General features: G+C 27.6%; 1 protein-coding gene across 11 annotated transcripts in view; it reads left to right on the forward strand.

The window, feature by feature from the left end:
- LOC130669381 (phosphatidylinositol 4-phosphate 5-kinase type-1 alpha) overlaps positions 1-17,189 on the forward strand; it is a 350,783-nt gene that overhangs the window by 166,901 nt on the left and 166,693 nt on the right. For all 11 annotated transcript variants that reach the window (XR_008990168.1, XR_008990170.1, XR_008990171.1 and 8 more), the window contains 2 exons: positions 2,422-2,614; positions 2,691-2,899. Coding sequence is in view for 4 of the 11 variants with exons in the window: in XM_057472248.1 (XP_057328231.1) it covers positions 2,422-2,614; positions 2,691-2,899 (402 nt within the window). In the remaining 7 variants the exon portion in view is untranslated. The remainder of the gene's footprint in view (positions 1-2,421; positions 2,615-2,690; positions 2,900-17,189) is intronic.

Genomic DNA, 17,189 nt, shown 5'->3' on the forward strand with positions numbered 1-17,189 from the left:
ATTTTGAACAATATTATTTTTATTCATTAAAATATTCATTAGGCGTCACTTTCAACCATATTTTATTTTACGTCTTTATCTCGTAAACACTGGAAACTAATGCGCCACATGTGGTGACTTGGGGCACTAATTTCTTCGCCTTTACCTACATATATTATCTTATGAAACCGATTAGTTTCAATAATAATAATATTAACAATAATAATAATAATACGACTTGTTGTGAGGTTATTCAGGTTGAAAGGATATTGAGAAATGTATAAAAAATAAAACAAGATTAAGATATGATGAGGTTATAGAGGTTTATTTGAGGTTGAAAGCAGTTACAGCGGATCTATGAAGTTCTTCGGGTTAGAAAGCGGGTAAGATTCTCAGCTCGGAATTTATGAAAAATAAAACAAGATTAAAATGATAAGGTTATAGAAGTTCAGTTGAGATTCTATGAAGTTATTGAGGTTGAAATTAGGTTCAATATTCGACTCAGGCAAGTTATACAGGTTCATTTGAGGTTTCAACGCGGTCATGGAGGTTCAGTTAATGTTCTGTGAAGTTTTTGAGGTTGAAATGAGGGTGAATTTTTCGACTCGGGAAGTTAAAAAATGTTTTTTTCCGTTTTTCTAAAATACTTTGAAAACTATTCGATCGATCAACTTCAAAATTTAATCAACTCTAAAACTTAAGCTTAAGAACATAAGCTTTCAATTACCGCCATAAACGTCTTTATCAGATATCCGTTCGAAAGATATCGTCGACGAAAGAATGAACAAAATCTGAAAACCGGTTGACCCTGCGGGTCGAAACTTTCCGCTGTTTTGGAGCTCAAGGAGCTCGAAATCGACATCGTCATTGTCATTACATGTTCGAGTTTTTCAAGCCCGAAAAAAGTTGAATTTCGTATGAGTCTCCGAGCATTCGAGAAATTGAAAATAATCAATAGAGATCATTTTGAACGTTTTGTTCCGGATTATGCTCAATAATTTTAATGTTTTGAACAAATATTTAGAGGAATGATCAAGATAGAGAGTAGCATCAGCTTTAAATCAAATCAAAGCGTTAATATCTGAAACATCCGAAAAAAAATTCAAAAATAATGATTTCGAAAAATCTTTTTTGATGATATTATTTTAACTAAGGAACAGATTACAATAAATTATGTAGCGATCATCAAACACTATACTAACAAAGGCACAGTTTAAGTTTTAGAACATATGATGAGTTACATTATGTGTTGTCCATAAAAAATAAGAACCGTTTTTAAGCACGGAATTAATCACTGTCTTTTGGGAGACAGTCTCTAAAGTTTTTTCAGTCATAACCGGTACGGTTTTTAGGGGCGCTGAGGTTCTTAAACACGAGAGGTATTATATATATTTATACATTCCAAGGTTAATCGTATGTCTCATTTCACATGCAACTTCCATCCTTCTATCCTAGTTCTGACATATTCTTTTCAACACGTATTATTAAATTAAAACTCAGTGAATACTCGACCTTAAATTGATATCATATATAGGTCATAGATCATAGTGTACTAAAATTCACTATGGTCTATGACCTATATATGATGACAATTAAAGGCCATGTGTCTGAAGCCCTGAAATCGTTTTTATTCATTAAGTATACTGTTTTCACTGTTTCTAAAAGAGTCTTACATAGATGCTAAAACAATTCTAGTGAAGTGAATTGAAATCTGACATCGCATCAGTGATAACATCATAACGAAACTATCTTCTACAAGTCCCCAAACCGTCCTACCTGGAACTGAATGATTTTACAGTTATCGCTATTTTTAATGACGTTAAATTGACAATTTCTAGCTTATGGAGAAATTTGTTCTTTCTAATTGGAGAGAACTACTTTAAACAAAAGTTTATGTTCAAGGTTATATTTTACTTTTGTTTTTTTTTTGCTGCTGAATTTCTTCGTATGAATATTTTTTTATCAAGATTTACTTTGATATTAAATGACTACCTATGAAGAAATTGCTTATTCATTGAAATTTGATAATTAGTGACTTATTTTCTTTTATTTACGATAAAATAGATATAATACAAATTTTATCATTGCACTATATTTGTTTTCAAGTTTTTATAGTTTAATATTTTATTTTTTACTGTAATTGATCATAAATTGTTATAAAAAAGCATGTTGCAGATTTAGATAGACAAAATTATTCAATTCAGTATTTATTTGAGTTGCTTCAAATACATTGTGAGTAGACACTTCAGAAGTTCTCTTAGGTAATTTTTTTCAATGGAGAGTAAATATATCTACTCGATAGCGAAAGAATTAATTTTTTAATGTCAAAAATAGTTACATAGCTTAGCGCAAGATGAATATTTTATGGTATTGCTAAAACACAAACGAAATAATTCTCTAAACGATTTTTTTGGAAGACTAATTGCAGTATATTATTTATAGGTGGTACCTTTCCATCAACCTGTTCCACTCCACCTCCTCCATTTGACGATGCTGTTAGTTCAAGCGATCCAACTTTAGCATTAGGGGGTAATGTCCCAAGCACGGTGACTTCTGCAGCGAGTCATTGCGGATCAAGCAATATTAAACAAAGTAGAATTCATCAGATTTCCAAAACATATCATGATTCCGTGAGGTGATTGTTTAAAGAATTTTATTTTTTTAGTTTTAAAGAGATAATTTTATTAATATGTTATTATTTGGTCTTTTAGTATCTCTGAAGTACATTTTGAGAGCATTGGTAATACAATGGATAATGGCGGTAAAGTAACAAAGTCTTCATTAAGTGTCGAGAGTGGCAGCAGTAGTCGAGGTGGTGGTTTGACGTGGACTCCACCAACTGGCAGTGCTGAAGGATCAACTCCTACTTGGACTGAAGGAACACCATCATTTACCGAAAGCTCTAGTAGTGGTGACGTTGGTAAGTTCGAATTTATTTTGTTTCCAACTTGTCAAAAAAAAGAAATAAAAAATTTTATCCGGCCATACACGAAATGAAAATGTAGATTCCTTATTTTATTAAATGAACGAATTTAATTTTTAGGTAAATAACATAATAGTTATTTTCGATACGTATGCGGAACGGTAGGGATTCTAACGGCTTGAAACGACGTCACGAGTTTGAGGCTATGGGCGCTTTCTCATCAAGACCGGATACAGTACGAGGTCTTAATGAGAATATATCCATAGCCTCAAACGCGTGCCTGCACTTTAAGTCTGTCAGGGTTCCTACCTTTGAGCATAAAGTATCGAACAAAATTTTTTGTCATATCAACGGCGGAAGTTGAATTTGAGAGAGAAAAAGTCAAAAATGTTTAATTACTGTTTATTTAATTTAAAACCACAAGAATTGAAAACTTTTTGAGTTAAAACAAAGCTTGTCACACGAGATTAAATGTAGACAGATTAAATGTACGTGTATGTAGAAGTCGTTTACAAGATTCGACTGTCGCTAAAATTTTTAAGTCGTGTAGGAATGTAGAGACAGATAGAGAGAGAGAAGTTACTTTTCGATACAAGTTCGAGGAAAGTTAACCAAACTATAAACTGCCAGGAATCGTATAGTTTGCGCTCTCTGCATGTTGCTCGAAAATCCTACTTTCGCGGTTGATATGACAAAAAAATACATAGCTATTACATTTTCTATTTTAATACAGAAATTAAAATTGAAATTGATTTTACAATATCATTTAAATGAAAACTCATAAGTATCACTGTTAAAAATTTCTATGGTAATTTTACAAGAAATGTGTTGGAAGTCAATTGCCAATGCAGTTTTGTGATTTAATAAAACCAGTGTTGTAATTTTACAACACATTTTTTACAATTTTTGTTTTGGAAAATTGCAATACAAAACTACTAATCTTACTAAACAGATAATAAAAAAAGGTTTGTAAATTTTACACAACGAATGTTGTAATTTTCGAAAACAATTCAATTGGAAATTATTTGTAAAATCACAATGCGTAACTGTTTTAATACGATACTTTCAAGAGATCATATGTGTTGTAAAATTGCAATACCTACTGATAAAAATTTCTATCGTAATTTTACAAAACATTTTCCACTGTATTTGCCTTGGAATATTACAAAGTAGTTATAGTAATAATACAAAACGTTTTTCGAGAGTTAGTCTATTATTTTACATTGTAAGTTTTGTAATTTTACAAAGCATATGAAGCTCTGTTAGATTAGTGATATTATAAAACAGTTTAATAATTTTACAAACAATTTTCAATCAGTCCGTTTCGGAAAGGTACACTATCTCACTTGAATTTTACAAAACAAATAATGGCTTTCTTTGAAGTAATTTTACAATATAGTATTGTAATTTTACAAACATTGAAAAAAAAAAAAGTTTTTTTTTTTAATTTCTTGTCTAATCATTTTGACGATGCTGGGAGTATTAGATATGCGATATTGAATTTCTAATCGAATTAGAAATTTCTAATTCAGAGAAAAAACGGTAAATTTATCAATAAACGCACACACATTAGTGGGATTCGAACTCGGGACCCTACGCACGAAAGACTAACGCTTTAACGACTAGGCTACACAACCGGCAGTGACTACTGAATTTAATTGTACACTATAGTGTATAGATTGTATTCTATTATGTATACATAAGATTTTTTTAACTTTTTAGGAGTGTTTTTTAACATTTTCTAAGATTTTTTATTTCAAAATGTAATATGTCAAAAGAAAAACATTTAAATACGATTCAATGGAACTAATTGTAGAAAAAAAAATTACTACTGCTGAATATATATTATATATTTAAAAAAACTCGAGTATCTTACATTAGTTATAAAAACTAAAGGATATTCAAAAAATTACAAATTTTTAAGTGATTTTCAACGTGCTTTAACTCAGTGGAAAATGATCGTACAGTGAAAATTAAAGAAGCAAATTGTAGCTTTAAGTGTCTAAGTCTCAGATCCGGTCTTGAAAAATTTTTATTGTAATAAAAAAAAACCACTGCAAAAAAAAAGTTTCCAAATTTTTGCTCGTCTTAAAAAAGGTCTATGAGCTTCAATAAATTTTTTTTGATAATCTATCCTTGAACCTCTTTTGGTTAATTTAATTTGCCGCCCTTAGAAAGTCCCTACGACGATTTGGCGCGAATTCATCATTGATCAAAGAGAAAAAGTCCATTTTGACTTTGACAGTCAATAACTCAGGACATCGAAGATATAACATATTTAGTGCCAAGAAAATCTAAATCAAGACAAAAATTTCTTGAAGCAAAATAATTGGCTTTCTACAGAAATAAATTATTGGCTAAAGAAAATATTTCTTGAGTCAATATAAATTTTCTATCAGTGCATACATCAGTTGTAAGCTTTGAACGCGTTTTCTCTAAAGTCAACATGCTATTTTGTAAAACTACGAATCCTGTAAAATAATTAAAAATTTTTGGGTAAAATTACAATACACTCTGTAATTCTTCAATTAAATTTGAGATAAAAAAAATTTAGGGTTGTAAAATTTCAGTGATTTCTGTGTAATTTTATTTAAAATATTTTTTTATTATTTGACTAAGAATTATAGCAAATTGAATTATTAACATATTTTGTAAACTTTTATCGCTTCTTATTTAAAATCAACGTACTGCTTTGTGAAATTACAATTCATGTATAATACATAAAAACTAATGGTAAAATTACAATACACTTTGCAATTCTACAATAAAATTCGTGAAAAAAATATTAAGGTTTGTGAAATTTCAATGACTTCATTGTAATATTAATTACAATACATTTTTTTAATTTTACTAGAAATTGTAGCAAATAGACTTACAAACATCTTGTGTAAACTTTAAACGATTTTCATTTAAAATCAACGTATTGTTTTGTAAAATTACAAATCGGGTATAATAAATAAAAATGTATGGTAAAATTACAATACGCTCTGTAATTCTACAATAGAATTGATAAGAAAAAAATTGAGGTTTGTAAAATTTCAATGACTTCATTGTAATATTAATTACAATAATTTTTTGAATTTTACTAAGGATTGTAGTGGATTAAATTACAAGCATTTTTGGTAAATTTTGAACGATTTCTATTTAAAATCAACGTACTGTTTTGTAAAATTACAGCTCGTGTGTAAGAAATAAAAATTCATAGCGAAATTACGATACACTCTGTAATTCTACAATAGAATTTGTAAAAAAATAATTAAGGTTTGTAAAATTTGAATGATTTCACTGCAATATAAATTACAATATATTAATTTATAATTTTACTAAGAATTATTGCACATTGAATCACAAAAATTCTTTGTAAACTTTCATCGCTTGTTATTAAAAGTCAATGTACTGTTTTATTTTAATAGTATTTTTTTATTTTAATAGTATTAGTTTTTAGTAAATTTCATGGTAATATTTTGATCGTGATAATAATAAATTGTAATAGTAAAAGTAATAATAATAAATTAAAAAGAAATCTCTATCTTAACAATGTTGGAAGAAAATGATAGTAGCTACCAACTAGAGAAAGAAATTCCATAGTCACGAAAATTTTAACGATAATTTTTTCGAATATGAGTAGACATAAAAAAAGTTTTTTTGGTTCCTTTTTGGCTATCGTCCCGATAAGGCCACGTGCCAAGACATAAAAAAATTTTAGACCAGTAAATCGGAAAAATTTTAACGATATGTCATCAAGTGTTAGTTTACACATAAAAAACTTCAGATCAGCCAATCGAGAATATTTGCCATGTAAATAAATCTTCAAAAACATTTTAGTACGTAATTTTTGAATGAAAAAAAAGGCCATTCGGCAACCGAAATGGAAGTAGATTTCTCATTATTTGATTTTTTTCACCTTTCATATAAAAGTTAATAAGTTAATAAAAGTTGAAAAAATTTGTTTCCACAAATCAAATTTTTTTTATACGCCTTTATGGTTCTGGCGTTGGTAACAGGAGCCATGAGGACGTATAAAAAAGATTATTTTCCGGGAATCGACGTAATTATGGTTTGAAAGTTAATGTTAAAAAAAAAAAATGTTTTCAAACGTTTCGTTTTTTTTCATACTTGAAAAAAATTTTTTTTTTTCAATATTAAAATTTTTATTCAACTAATGAAAACAATTTTTTTAAGTTTGAACGTTTTTTATCATTCTTATACTTTTAGATCACAATCACGATGGTGCCGGACACTAAATTTTTTTCGTCTCTATTGTACTTATTGAACATAATTACGTCAATTTCTGGAAAAAAAAATTTCATCTGCCCTTATGGCTTATCTGCGGTAATTTTTGCAAGTTTACGCCCTTATGGCATCTGTGCCGCGATATGATAACACGGGAAAGGATATTTTTATGAAATTTTATAAAATTGTACTATAAAAATTTTATAAAATCGGAAAAAATTATACAAAATTTTATAAGAATTTATAAAATTTAATGAAATTGTATATGGAAACCAGATAATTTTCATAATATTTTATGAAATTTGATAAAATTTTGTATAATTTCGTAAAGTTTTATAAAATTTTGTAAAAGGAGACAAAATTTCATAAAAATTCATGAAGTTTTACATAATTTTTATCAAAATTCCAAGGAGTTATTGGTATGAGCTTTCATGAATTTTTTTTAAATTTTATGAAATCTTATAAAATTGTCTGAAATTTCAAGAAATTTTACAAAATTTCATAAAAATGTATGAAATATCATGAAAATTTTACATATTTACTATCAAGATCCGAAAGAGTATTGTAAATAATTTTTTTTAACTTCTAAAATTTCTTGAAATTATGTAGTTTTATAGAACTACACGGAAAGAAAATTATGGGAAGTTTTGCTATGCATTATGGGAATGGTTCCCATAATGGTATGGGAATAGTACCTATACTACTATAGGGATGGTTCCCATATATTATGGGAACCATTCCCACAATAGTATGAGAATAGTTCCCATACCATTATAGGAATCATTCCCATACTATTATGGGAATGGTTCCCATATTGGTATAGGAACTATTCCTATAATATTATGGGAACTATTCCCATAATGTTATGGAAACCATTCCAATAATATTATAAAATTTTTTTTTTGCACAATAGTGTAGAAATTTCCCAAAATTTGAATTTTCTTGAATGTTTTGTGCTGACAAAAAATTCTTGTTAAAAATTTTAATTTTTTTTTGCCAAATACGATTTTTTTTTTCAATGTTTGAATTTTTGTTTTTATATTTAATAATATTTCTGTGTATTGTAGAAGTGATTACCACACTTCTTTAAAATAATTTTTTCATGATAATATGGGAACCATTCCCACAATAGTATGAGAATAGTTCCCATACCATTATAGGAATCATTCCCATACTATTATGGGAATGGTTCCCATATTGGTATAGGAACTATTCCTATAATATTATGGGAACTATTCCCATAATGTTATGGGAACCATTCCAATAATATTATTAAATTTTTTTTTTGCACAATAGTGTAGAAATTTCCCAAAATTTGAATTTTCTTGAATGTTTTGTGCTGACAAAAAATTCTTGTTAAAAATTTTAATTTTTTTTTGCCAAATACGATTTTTTTTTTCAATGTTTGAATTTTTGTTTTTATATTTAATAATATTTCTGTGTATTGTAGAAGTGATTACCACACTTCTTTAAAATAATTTTTTCATGATAATATGGGAACCATTCCCATAATATTATAGGAATGGTTCCTATAATAGTATGGGAACTATTCCCATAATATTATGGGAATGATTCCCATAATGGTATAGGAACCATTCCAATTGCATTATGGGAATCATTCCCATAATATTATGGGACTAGTTCCCATACTAATATAGGAACCATTCCCATAATATTATAGGAATGGTTCCTATAATTTATGGGAATGGTTCCTATAAATTATAGGAACCATTCCCATAAATTATAGGAATGATTCCCACAATATTCTAGAAAGTATTCCTATAAATTATAGGAACCATTCCTATAATTATAGGAATCATTCCTATAGTGTTATGGGTATCATTCCCATAATTATAGGAACTATTCCTATAATTATGGGAAACATTCCTATAATTATAGGAACCGCTCCCATAATTTATGGTCGTAATTCCTATGATGGTATAGGAAAAAATTTCACAAAATTATGGGAACCGCTGCCATAATTTTCTTTCCGTGTATGAAATTGTAAAAATATTTTTAAAAATTAATAAAAATACAATTTTACATAGTTTAATGAAATTTCATGAAATTTTGTAACATTTCTTGTAAGGCCAAAACTTCAATTAAATAAAACTACACGAAGTATTATACAATTTTATAATATTTCATAAGACTTCATATAATTTCATGAAATTCTATAAAAATACACTTATCCAAAAAATTAAAGGAACAAGAAAATTTTATAAATTTTTTAGTGATTTTTGGAAGGCTGTATTTTCGTCAAAAATGATCGTATCGAAAAAATAAAAAAAGCAAATTGAAGCTTGAAATCTCTAGTTTGAAGATCTTTCAGCAAAATATTTTTTTGAGCCACGGTTTTTGCGGAATCAGAAGAAAAATGTCGAGACAAAATTTTTCTAAATTTTTTGGTTTCGTTTTTTAGGTCTACGGGGCCGGGAAAAATTTTTTCAAAAAAACGAATTTATGGCTTGTTTAGGAAATTTATTCAGCTACAATTTACTTTTTTTTGTTTCTCTGTACGACAATTTGCTGCTGAGATATCAGCCTTCAAATGAAAAAGGATCCTTTTGTCTTTGATTATTGATATCTCAGCAAGAAATGGTCACACCGTAATTTAAAAGGCAGTTTAATAAACTTGAATAAATCCCCTACAAGCTCCATTTTTGATTTTAAAAAAAAAAAATTTTTTTTCATCCTTGATATCCATTTGAAAAACCTTTAAAAAATGGCCATTTTCTGGTTGTTTAGTCGACTCATCGCTACTCTGCAAATATTGATAAAAAAAATAATGTTGCCAGGTAATTTTACAGCTTAATGTACCCCCAAAAACCCTGGAAATTTTCAGATTGATCCATTGAACCGTTTGTCTGGTCCGATTGCTCAAAATTTACAAAACAATTAAAGGAACAAGTTTTGTTCCTTAATTTGTGTAATCATTACCAAAATGAAAAAATTAATTTTTTTTCGGATTTTCTTCCATTTTTGCATTAGTTATTCAGTAAATGTAAGGTAAAGAAAAACAAAAAATTTTTTTCGGAAAAACGAAAAAAAAAATAACCCCCCGAATAAAACATAAAAAAAAAAAATTGGAAAAAATTCTTGTTTGGTCTCGTTTTTTGGAAAATTTTTTTTTTTTCCTCTTTACCTTACATTTACTGAATAACTAACGCAAAAATGAAAGAAAATCCAAAAAAAAATTAATTTTTTCATTTTGGTAATGATTACACAAATTAAGGAACAAAACTTGTTCCTTTAATTGTTTTGTAAATTTTGAGCAATCGGACCGGACAAACGGTTCAATGGATCAATCTGAAAATTTCCAGGGTTTTTGGGGGTACATTAAGCTGTAAAATTACCTGGCAACATTATTTTCTTTATCAATATTTGCAGAGTAGCGATGAGTCGACTAAACAACCAGAAAATGGCCATTTTTTAAAGGTTTTTCAAATGGATATCAAGGATGAAAAAAAATTTTTTTTTTTTAAAATAAAAAATGGAGCTTGTAGGGGATTTATTCAAGTTTATTAAACTGCCTTTTAAATTACGGTGTGACCATTTCTTGCTGAGATATCAATAATCAAAGACAAAAGGATCCTTTTTCATTTGAAGGCTGATATCTTAGCAGCAAATTGTCGTACAGAGAAACAAAAAAAAGCAAATTGTAGATGAATAAATTTCCTAAACAAGCCATGAATTCGTTTTTTTGAAAAAATTTTTCCCGGCCCCGTAGACCTAAAAAACGAAACCAAAAAATTTAGAAAAATTTTGTCTCGACATTTTTCTTCTGACTCCGCAAAAACCGTGGCTCAAAAAAATATTTTGCTGAAAGATCTTCAAACTAGAGATTTCAAGCTTCAATTTGCTTTTTTTTTTTTTTCGATACGATCATTTTTCACGAAAATACAGCCTTCCAAAAATCACTAAAAAATTTATAAAATTTTCTTGTTCCTTTAATTTTTTGGATAAGTGTATATAAAATTTTATACCACTAAGTCCTTGGAATCTTCTTAACAATTATGTAATATTTTATAAATTTCAATGAAATTTTATAAAACTTTATGAAGTTTTACAAAAATTTATGAAATTATGCAAAACTATATGAAATTTTACAAAAACTGAGTTTTGGCCTTTCACGAAATTTTATAAAATTTCACAAAATTTCATGAAATGTAAAATTTTATGAAATTTCATAGAATTATCTCATGGTTTCTAATAAAATTTTATGAAACTTTGTAAAATATTATAAAAATATATAAAATTTCACACCAATAACTTCTTGGGATCTCAATAACAATTATAATAACTTTATAAATTTTTATACACTTATATACAATTTTATAAAATGATATATAATTCCATAAAATTTTATAAATCCTTATAACATTTCACAAAATTTTATAAAATTTTATAAAACTATGAAATTTCATAAAATTTCATGAAAAAATTTTTTCCCGGGTTATGGTTTTATTCCTTGAAAATTCTACCATAAGGATAAAGGCAATAATTTGCTTTCAATAAAATCCACTTATAAAATAATCTAAGATTAAAATTTGATTGTGATAGATCAAAGTGTCATATTTGAAATTAGTACTAATATTTGAAATAAAAAGCCTATTAGAATATCGAACGACGATTAGATATAGAGAATATTATCATCATAACTAATGTTAATCTTGTAATTGATATATCATATCATTCCCTGTGGAAAAGGTTTCATAAATTCTGATGATGTTGAATATTTTTTATGAGAATCTATGAGCTTTAAAAATATCTATGAGATTTAAAAAAATTCTCATATGAATTTTTATGAGAATCTATGAGTCAAAGCTTTTGATGTTTTCCTATCATGATTTCCGTACTAGATTTTTAAAAGAATGCGTAAGATTTTTTAATTTATGAGATTTTGTGACTCGAATTCCGCCAACGATTATGAGATTGAATAAGTACTTTCACTTCTATAAGATTGTAACAGTTTATTTTAATGTGTTTGTTTTATTCTAATGTATTTTCAATAAGAATTGATCAGGCGAATTCCGATGTTATAATACTTACAAAATCTCAATAAGATTATTTTTTTATACGAAATTTTCAGAATTTATAAGTTTTAGTAAGAGTTATCCTAGGAGATAATATCTTATTGAATATCATAAAATATTTGTCATATTTTATGAGAAAATATTTAACATGTATTTCTTCGAAATTTTATGAGACTGAATCAGGAATCACATGGACAAATGCAGACCTTTTTCTCATAAAAATTTTATGAAAATTAGTAAGAAAATCTATAATCGAATTAACTTGTAAAAACTTAAAAGATTAAATTTTAATTCAAAAGCTATGTGATTTATGAGTTTTTGTAAGTTTTAGTTAGAAGGCTATTACTGATAAAATATTATGGAGTACTTATGAGATTTTATAAATAATTTCCATTCACATAAAATATTAATTTTATCAGATTCATTCAAAAATAATTGCTTAACTTCATTTTTTTTTATAAGAATTTACACCAAAAATACTAATATTATCACTATTTCTTGTACTTTAAATATTTTAACTGTTCGGAGATGAGTGAAAATATAAGTTTTTATGTGATTTTTTACAAACCCAGTAATGTATCTTGCTCCATTTTTTTATTTTTTGGTGCAAGATACATTATTTTTTTGTAGTGATATTGCATTTTTTTGGTTAAACAGAATAAAATTTCTCGGAACAAGTACTATTCTTTTCACGCAAGTTTTTTTGTATTCTCCGACCAAAATAACAAAAGTTGTTTAAGCCAAGAGAAAATTTCTCGGGAGAAAAGATCGATTTGGAGAAGGGGAAAGTCACCGGTGCTAGGCAGCAGCAGCGGGAGTAGTCCGGTGCTCGCCACGAGATCGCGCCTACGATTTGTAGTGCCCCTGGTAAGACATTTATTTCAGAAGTGTTAAATTCCAAATTTCGATACGATTTTATTCGAGTACTCCTCTGTCATTTGACAGACCAACAAGTACCTGTTTGGGTTGTACTATGGTATATCCCATAATACATCATGACTTTAATATTTAATATTAATGTTTACGTGAGTAATTTTTGATGAATAAATAAACGGACTCAATTTCATAGATTTTTCATGAATAGATTGCTAAAGATTTTCCGCGTAAATACTCATACAAATATTTTTGAGTATACATAATAGAAACTTTTTGAATTCATGCTAAAAAATTCAATAATTTAGCATATAAACTATATGGAAAATAACTGTACTCACATTGATTAATCAGTATCAAATCTTGTATGATTACTTCAGAAATCGTCTCATACAATCTTATTCATTTCCAAAATCTACTCAATTGTAAACTTTACATTTTTCGAAAACTTATAAATACTTTATAATCACAATATTACAGCTTCTGTTTCTTATAGATTCTGATAATTTATATGAGAATTTTAAGAAAAAAATTTTTTTGATGCACCATCTATGAGAAAATAATTGTATCAGAATTTTTGAGATTTTTCGTGGACAACTACTGATCGTTCTCTCATAGCCAATTTTTTTTATGAGATTTTATAAGACCTTTTCCAAAGGGTTTATACACTGTCGATAAAACGAAATTGGAAATACCCACTGAATTGAGATGTTTGAATTTTGTAAGTGTCACACTGCAATAATATTAATTTAAGTAGCTCCATGAATTTACTAAGAAGTAGGAGAACTAATGCAATAGCAAAATTTCGTTAAATGAATGGTAAAATAAGTAATTTCATTGGTCTAGGCACATATATAGGCATGAAAATTAGAGCTTATTTGAAGAGCTGTCAGATGAATTTGATATAAAGTCGATAAGTTATCACATTCAAAAGATATTGATGAAAGAATGAGTAAAAATATGAATTTTGACCAATTTGAAAATTTTGAAATGCTATAACTTCTAAACCAATCGACCGATTAACCTCACTTTCAAACTCGATCAAGGTAGTCACTCTTAAAATACGTATACCAAGTTCCAAGGCAATAGGTTTGAAATTGTGCCCATAATCAACGTGAAAACCTCCATAAAATTAGTTTTTATGATATTTTGTAAATGTTTGAAACCATTTATCTATTAGAAAAAATGGTTAGAATGATGAGCTGTATAGTGAAAATTGTAGGCAATCGAACAAGCTTTCACATAGAACAAACAAAAATAAGCTATCTCTTTCTGTTGGAAAGTTACATCCAGTTAAATGAGTAAACAAATTTTTTTTGGAAATTTTACAAAATTTCAATGAACCATAACTTCTAAACTTATTGGCCGAATCGGCTCATCTTCGAACTTAGTCAAGGTAATCGTCCATAAAATAAGTATACTAAGTTTCATTCAGATCGGCGTACAATTGCGGACGCTATCGTTGGAGAACGGCGCGTTATATTGTACATATATATATATATATATATATATATATATATATATATATATATATATATATATTAGGGTGAATCGTTTTGAACGACTATTTCTTTTTTTTCACTCGCACTTGAAAATATTGTTATAGACATGGAAAAAACAATTCTCTGCAAGTTTCAGCCCTTAATTTTAATTTTAAGTACTTTATATTTGATTTTGAAGTTTTCCCATTTAAATTACATAGGGAAGTTGGGATTTTTTTTTAACTCTCTATAACTCAGCCGCATTTCAAGTTATCGGGTCGCCGTTTGCGGCATTGCGTAGGTAATTTAATACTCTTCAAAACTTTCCTTAATAGTTTTACTCGGACTCTAATTGTTTTTTCTGTATTGGTTCTGAAAATAATTTTTTTAATAATAATTTGGGTTTTTAGTTGATATTAACTAAATAATGAAATTTACAGAAAAAGTGCAGATGACGATTTTTCAGGAAATTTTATTCGCTACAAAAAAGGTCCTTTTAGATAAGTGGCTTAAGTTCTCCGTTCACGTGATATAGGGATTTTAGTAATTTTGTAAATAAAATATTTGTCAAAAATTTTTCCGAAGTTCATCAATTTGACCCCTTCTGATTTTAAAGACTGTATTAAATTAATGAAAGGAAAATTATTTACTGATTTAAAATTGAAATGAAATAGCATTTAATGGAATTTTTTGACAAATATTTCAATTACAAAATTACTAAAATCCCTATATCACGTGAACGAAGAACTTGAACCACTCAACTAAGAGGACCTTTTTTGTAGCGAATAAAATTTCCTTAAAAATCGTTCTCTGCACTTTTTCTGTAAATTTCGTTATTTAGTCAATATCATTAAAAACCCAAATTATAATTAAAAAAATTATTTTCAGAACCAATACAGAAAAAACAATTAGAGTCCGAGTAAAACTATTAATGAGACTTTTGAAGAGTATCAAATTGCCTAAAAAATGCTGCAAACGGCGACCCGATAACTTAAAATGCGGCTGAGTTATAGAGAATTAAAAAAAAAATCCCAACTTTCCTATGTATTTTAAATGGGAAAACTTCAAAATCAAATATAAAGTACTTAAAATTAAAATTAAGAGATGAAACTTGCAGGGAATTTTTTCTTCAATGTCTACAACAATATTTTCAAGTGGGAGTGAAAAAAAAAATAGTCGTTCAAATCGAATCACCCTAATATATATATATATATATATATATATATATATATATATATATATATATATTAGACTGGGCCAAAAAAATTGACTATTATTTTTTTTCGTAGCTATATCGAAAATATTATTCAGAATGACAGAATGATTATATATAATTGTATATTAGACCGGTTCAAAAAAATCGAATATTTTTTTTTTTTCAAAACCCGCAGTGAAATATCTTTCTAGTCATGAAAAAAAAAGCCTGTGAAAACGGGAGCTCTTAATATCAATTTTGAAAGGTCGCTTATCGTAAATTTCTATTTTACGTTTAAATAACATGGAAAAAAAAATTTTTTAACTTTGGAATTTTACAACCCATTTTGGAATTAACATGTCGGGGTGAGAGATACATATTTTTGAAGGAAATTGAACGCTCTAAATAAATTGTCTTTTATATTTTTTCTCTAAGTCTACTCCTTTAAAAGTTATTCGAGTTTAAAGTTCAACATGTAATTAATTTAACCTTTTTTTCTTAATTATTCTTAAATATTTCATAATTATTATTGAAAAAAAAAAAAAAAATTGTCTTAAAATATTACATTATCAAGTTTAATGTCGTTAACAAAGTAGATCTTTATTTTTCTACTATGAGGAATAAATGACTTTTCAATTTAAAAAATCTGAAATTAATTCTCTCTTTGAAGTTCAATAAAAATTTGAATTGTATGTACATAATTTTTCGGAAAAATGACCAACTGTGGCTTGTAGGAAACGTAGTGCACTTTTTTACTGGTTTATATATAAATACATATATGAACTTTTGAACCAAATGTATTCCCTGACTCAGCTCGTCGAGCTGAGTTTAGAGGTAGCAAAATTTTTCGAAAATTCCATTATGAGGACAAATACAATAGTTTGATTTTTATGAAATCTACTAAAAAATTATAATATGATAATAATTATATGATGTTGATTGAAAATAATACTCAAACATCTGGGCATTGGTTGACCCTGCGAGCCAGCCCCAAAACTTCCCGCTGTTTTCAAGCTGAAGGAGCTCAGAAACAGCGACCACTAAAAAATTTTTAATCGTGCTGATTTTTGGCGAGGGTTTTTAAATCAATGAAAACTCACAAATTTTCATGCGAGATCGAAAAAAAAAAATGAGTCCGTTTTTCCGCCACCCTAATATATATGGGTCATTTCAACAAATTAAGTTATTTTTACGGGGTAACCCGCACCAATTTGGTTCAAACTTTTTGAAGATGTTCTGTAAAAATTTTTTTATAACTCCTGCGTTTAAAGTTTAATATTCGAGCGTTGTGTTGCTTGAGTGAAATAGGTATTATATACAAATCAGGGAGTGACCGTCGTTTACTCTAGTCAGAAAGAGATAGAGAAAACCGTCTCTCTTTTACATTAATTTTTTTAAAGTAGAAAAATTTTTGATAAAAATGAGCACATGATAGATTTTTGTAGGAAAAATTCATAGCCTTTCAATAA

Source organism: Microplitis mediator, chromosome 6, assembly GCF_029852145.1.
Source record: "Microplitis mediator isolate UGA2020A chromosome 6, iyMicMedi2.1, whole genome shotgun sequence".
NCBI lineage: Eukaryota > Metazoa > Arthropoda > Insecta > Hymenoptera > Braconidae > Microplitis > Microplitis mediator.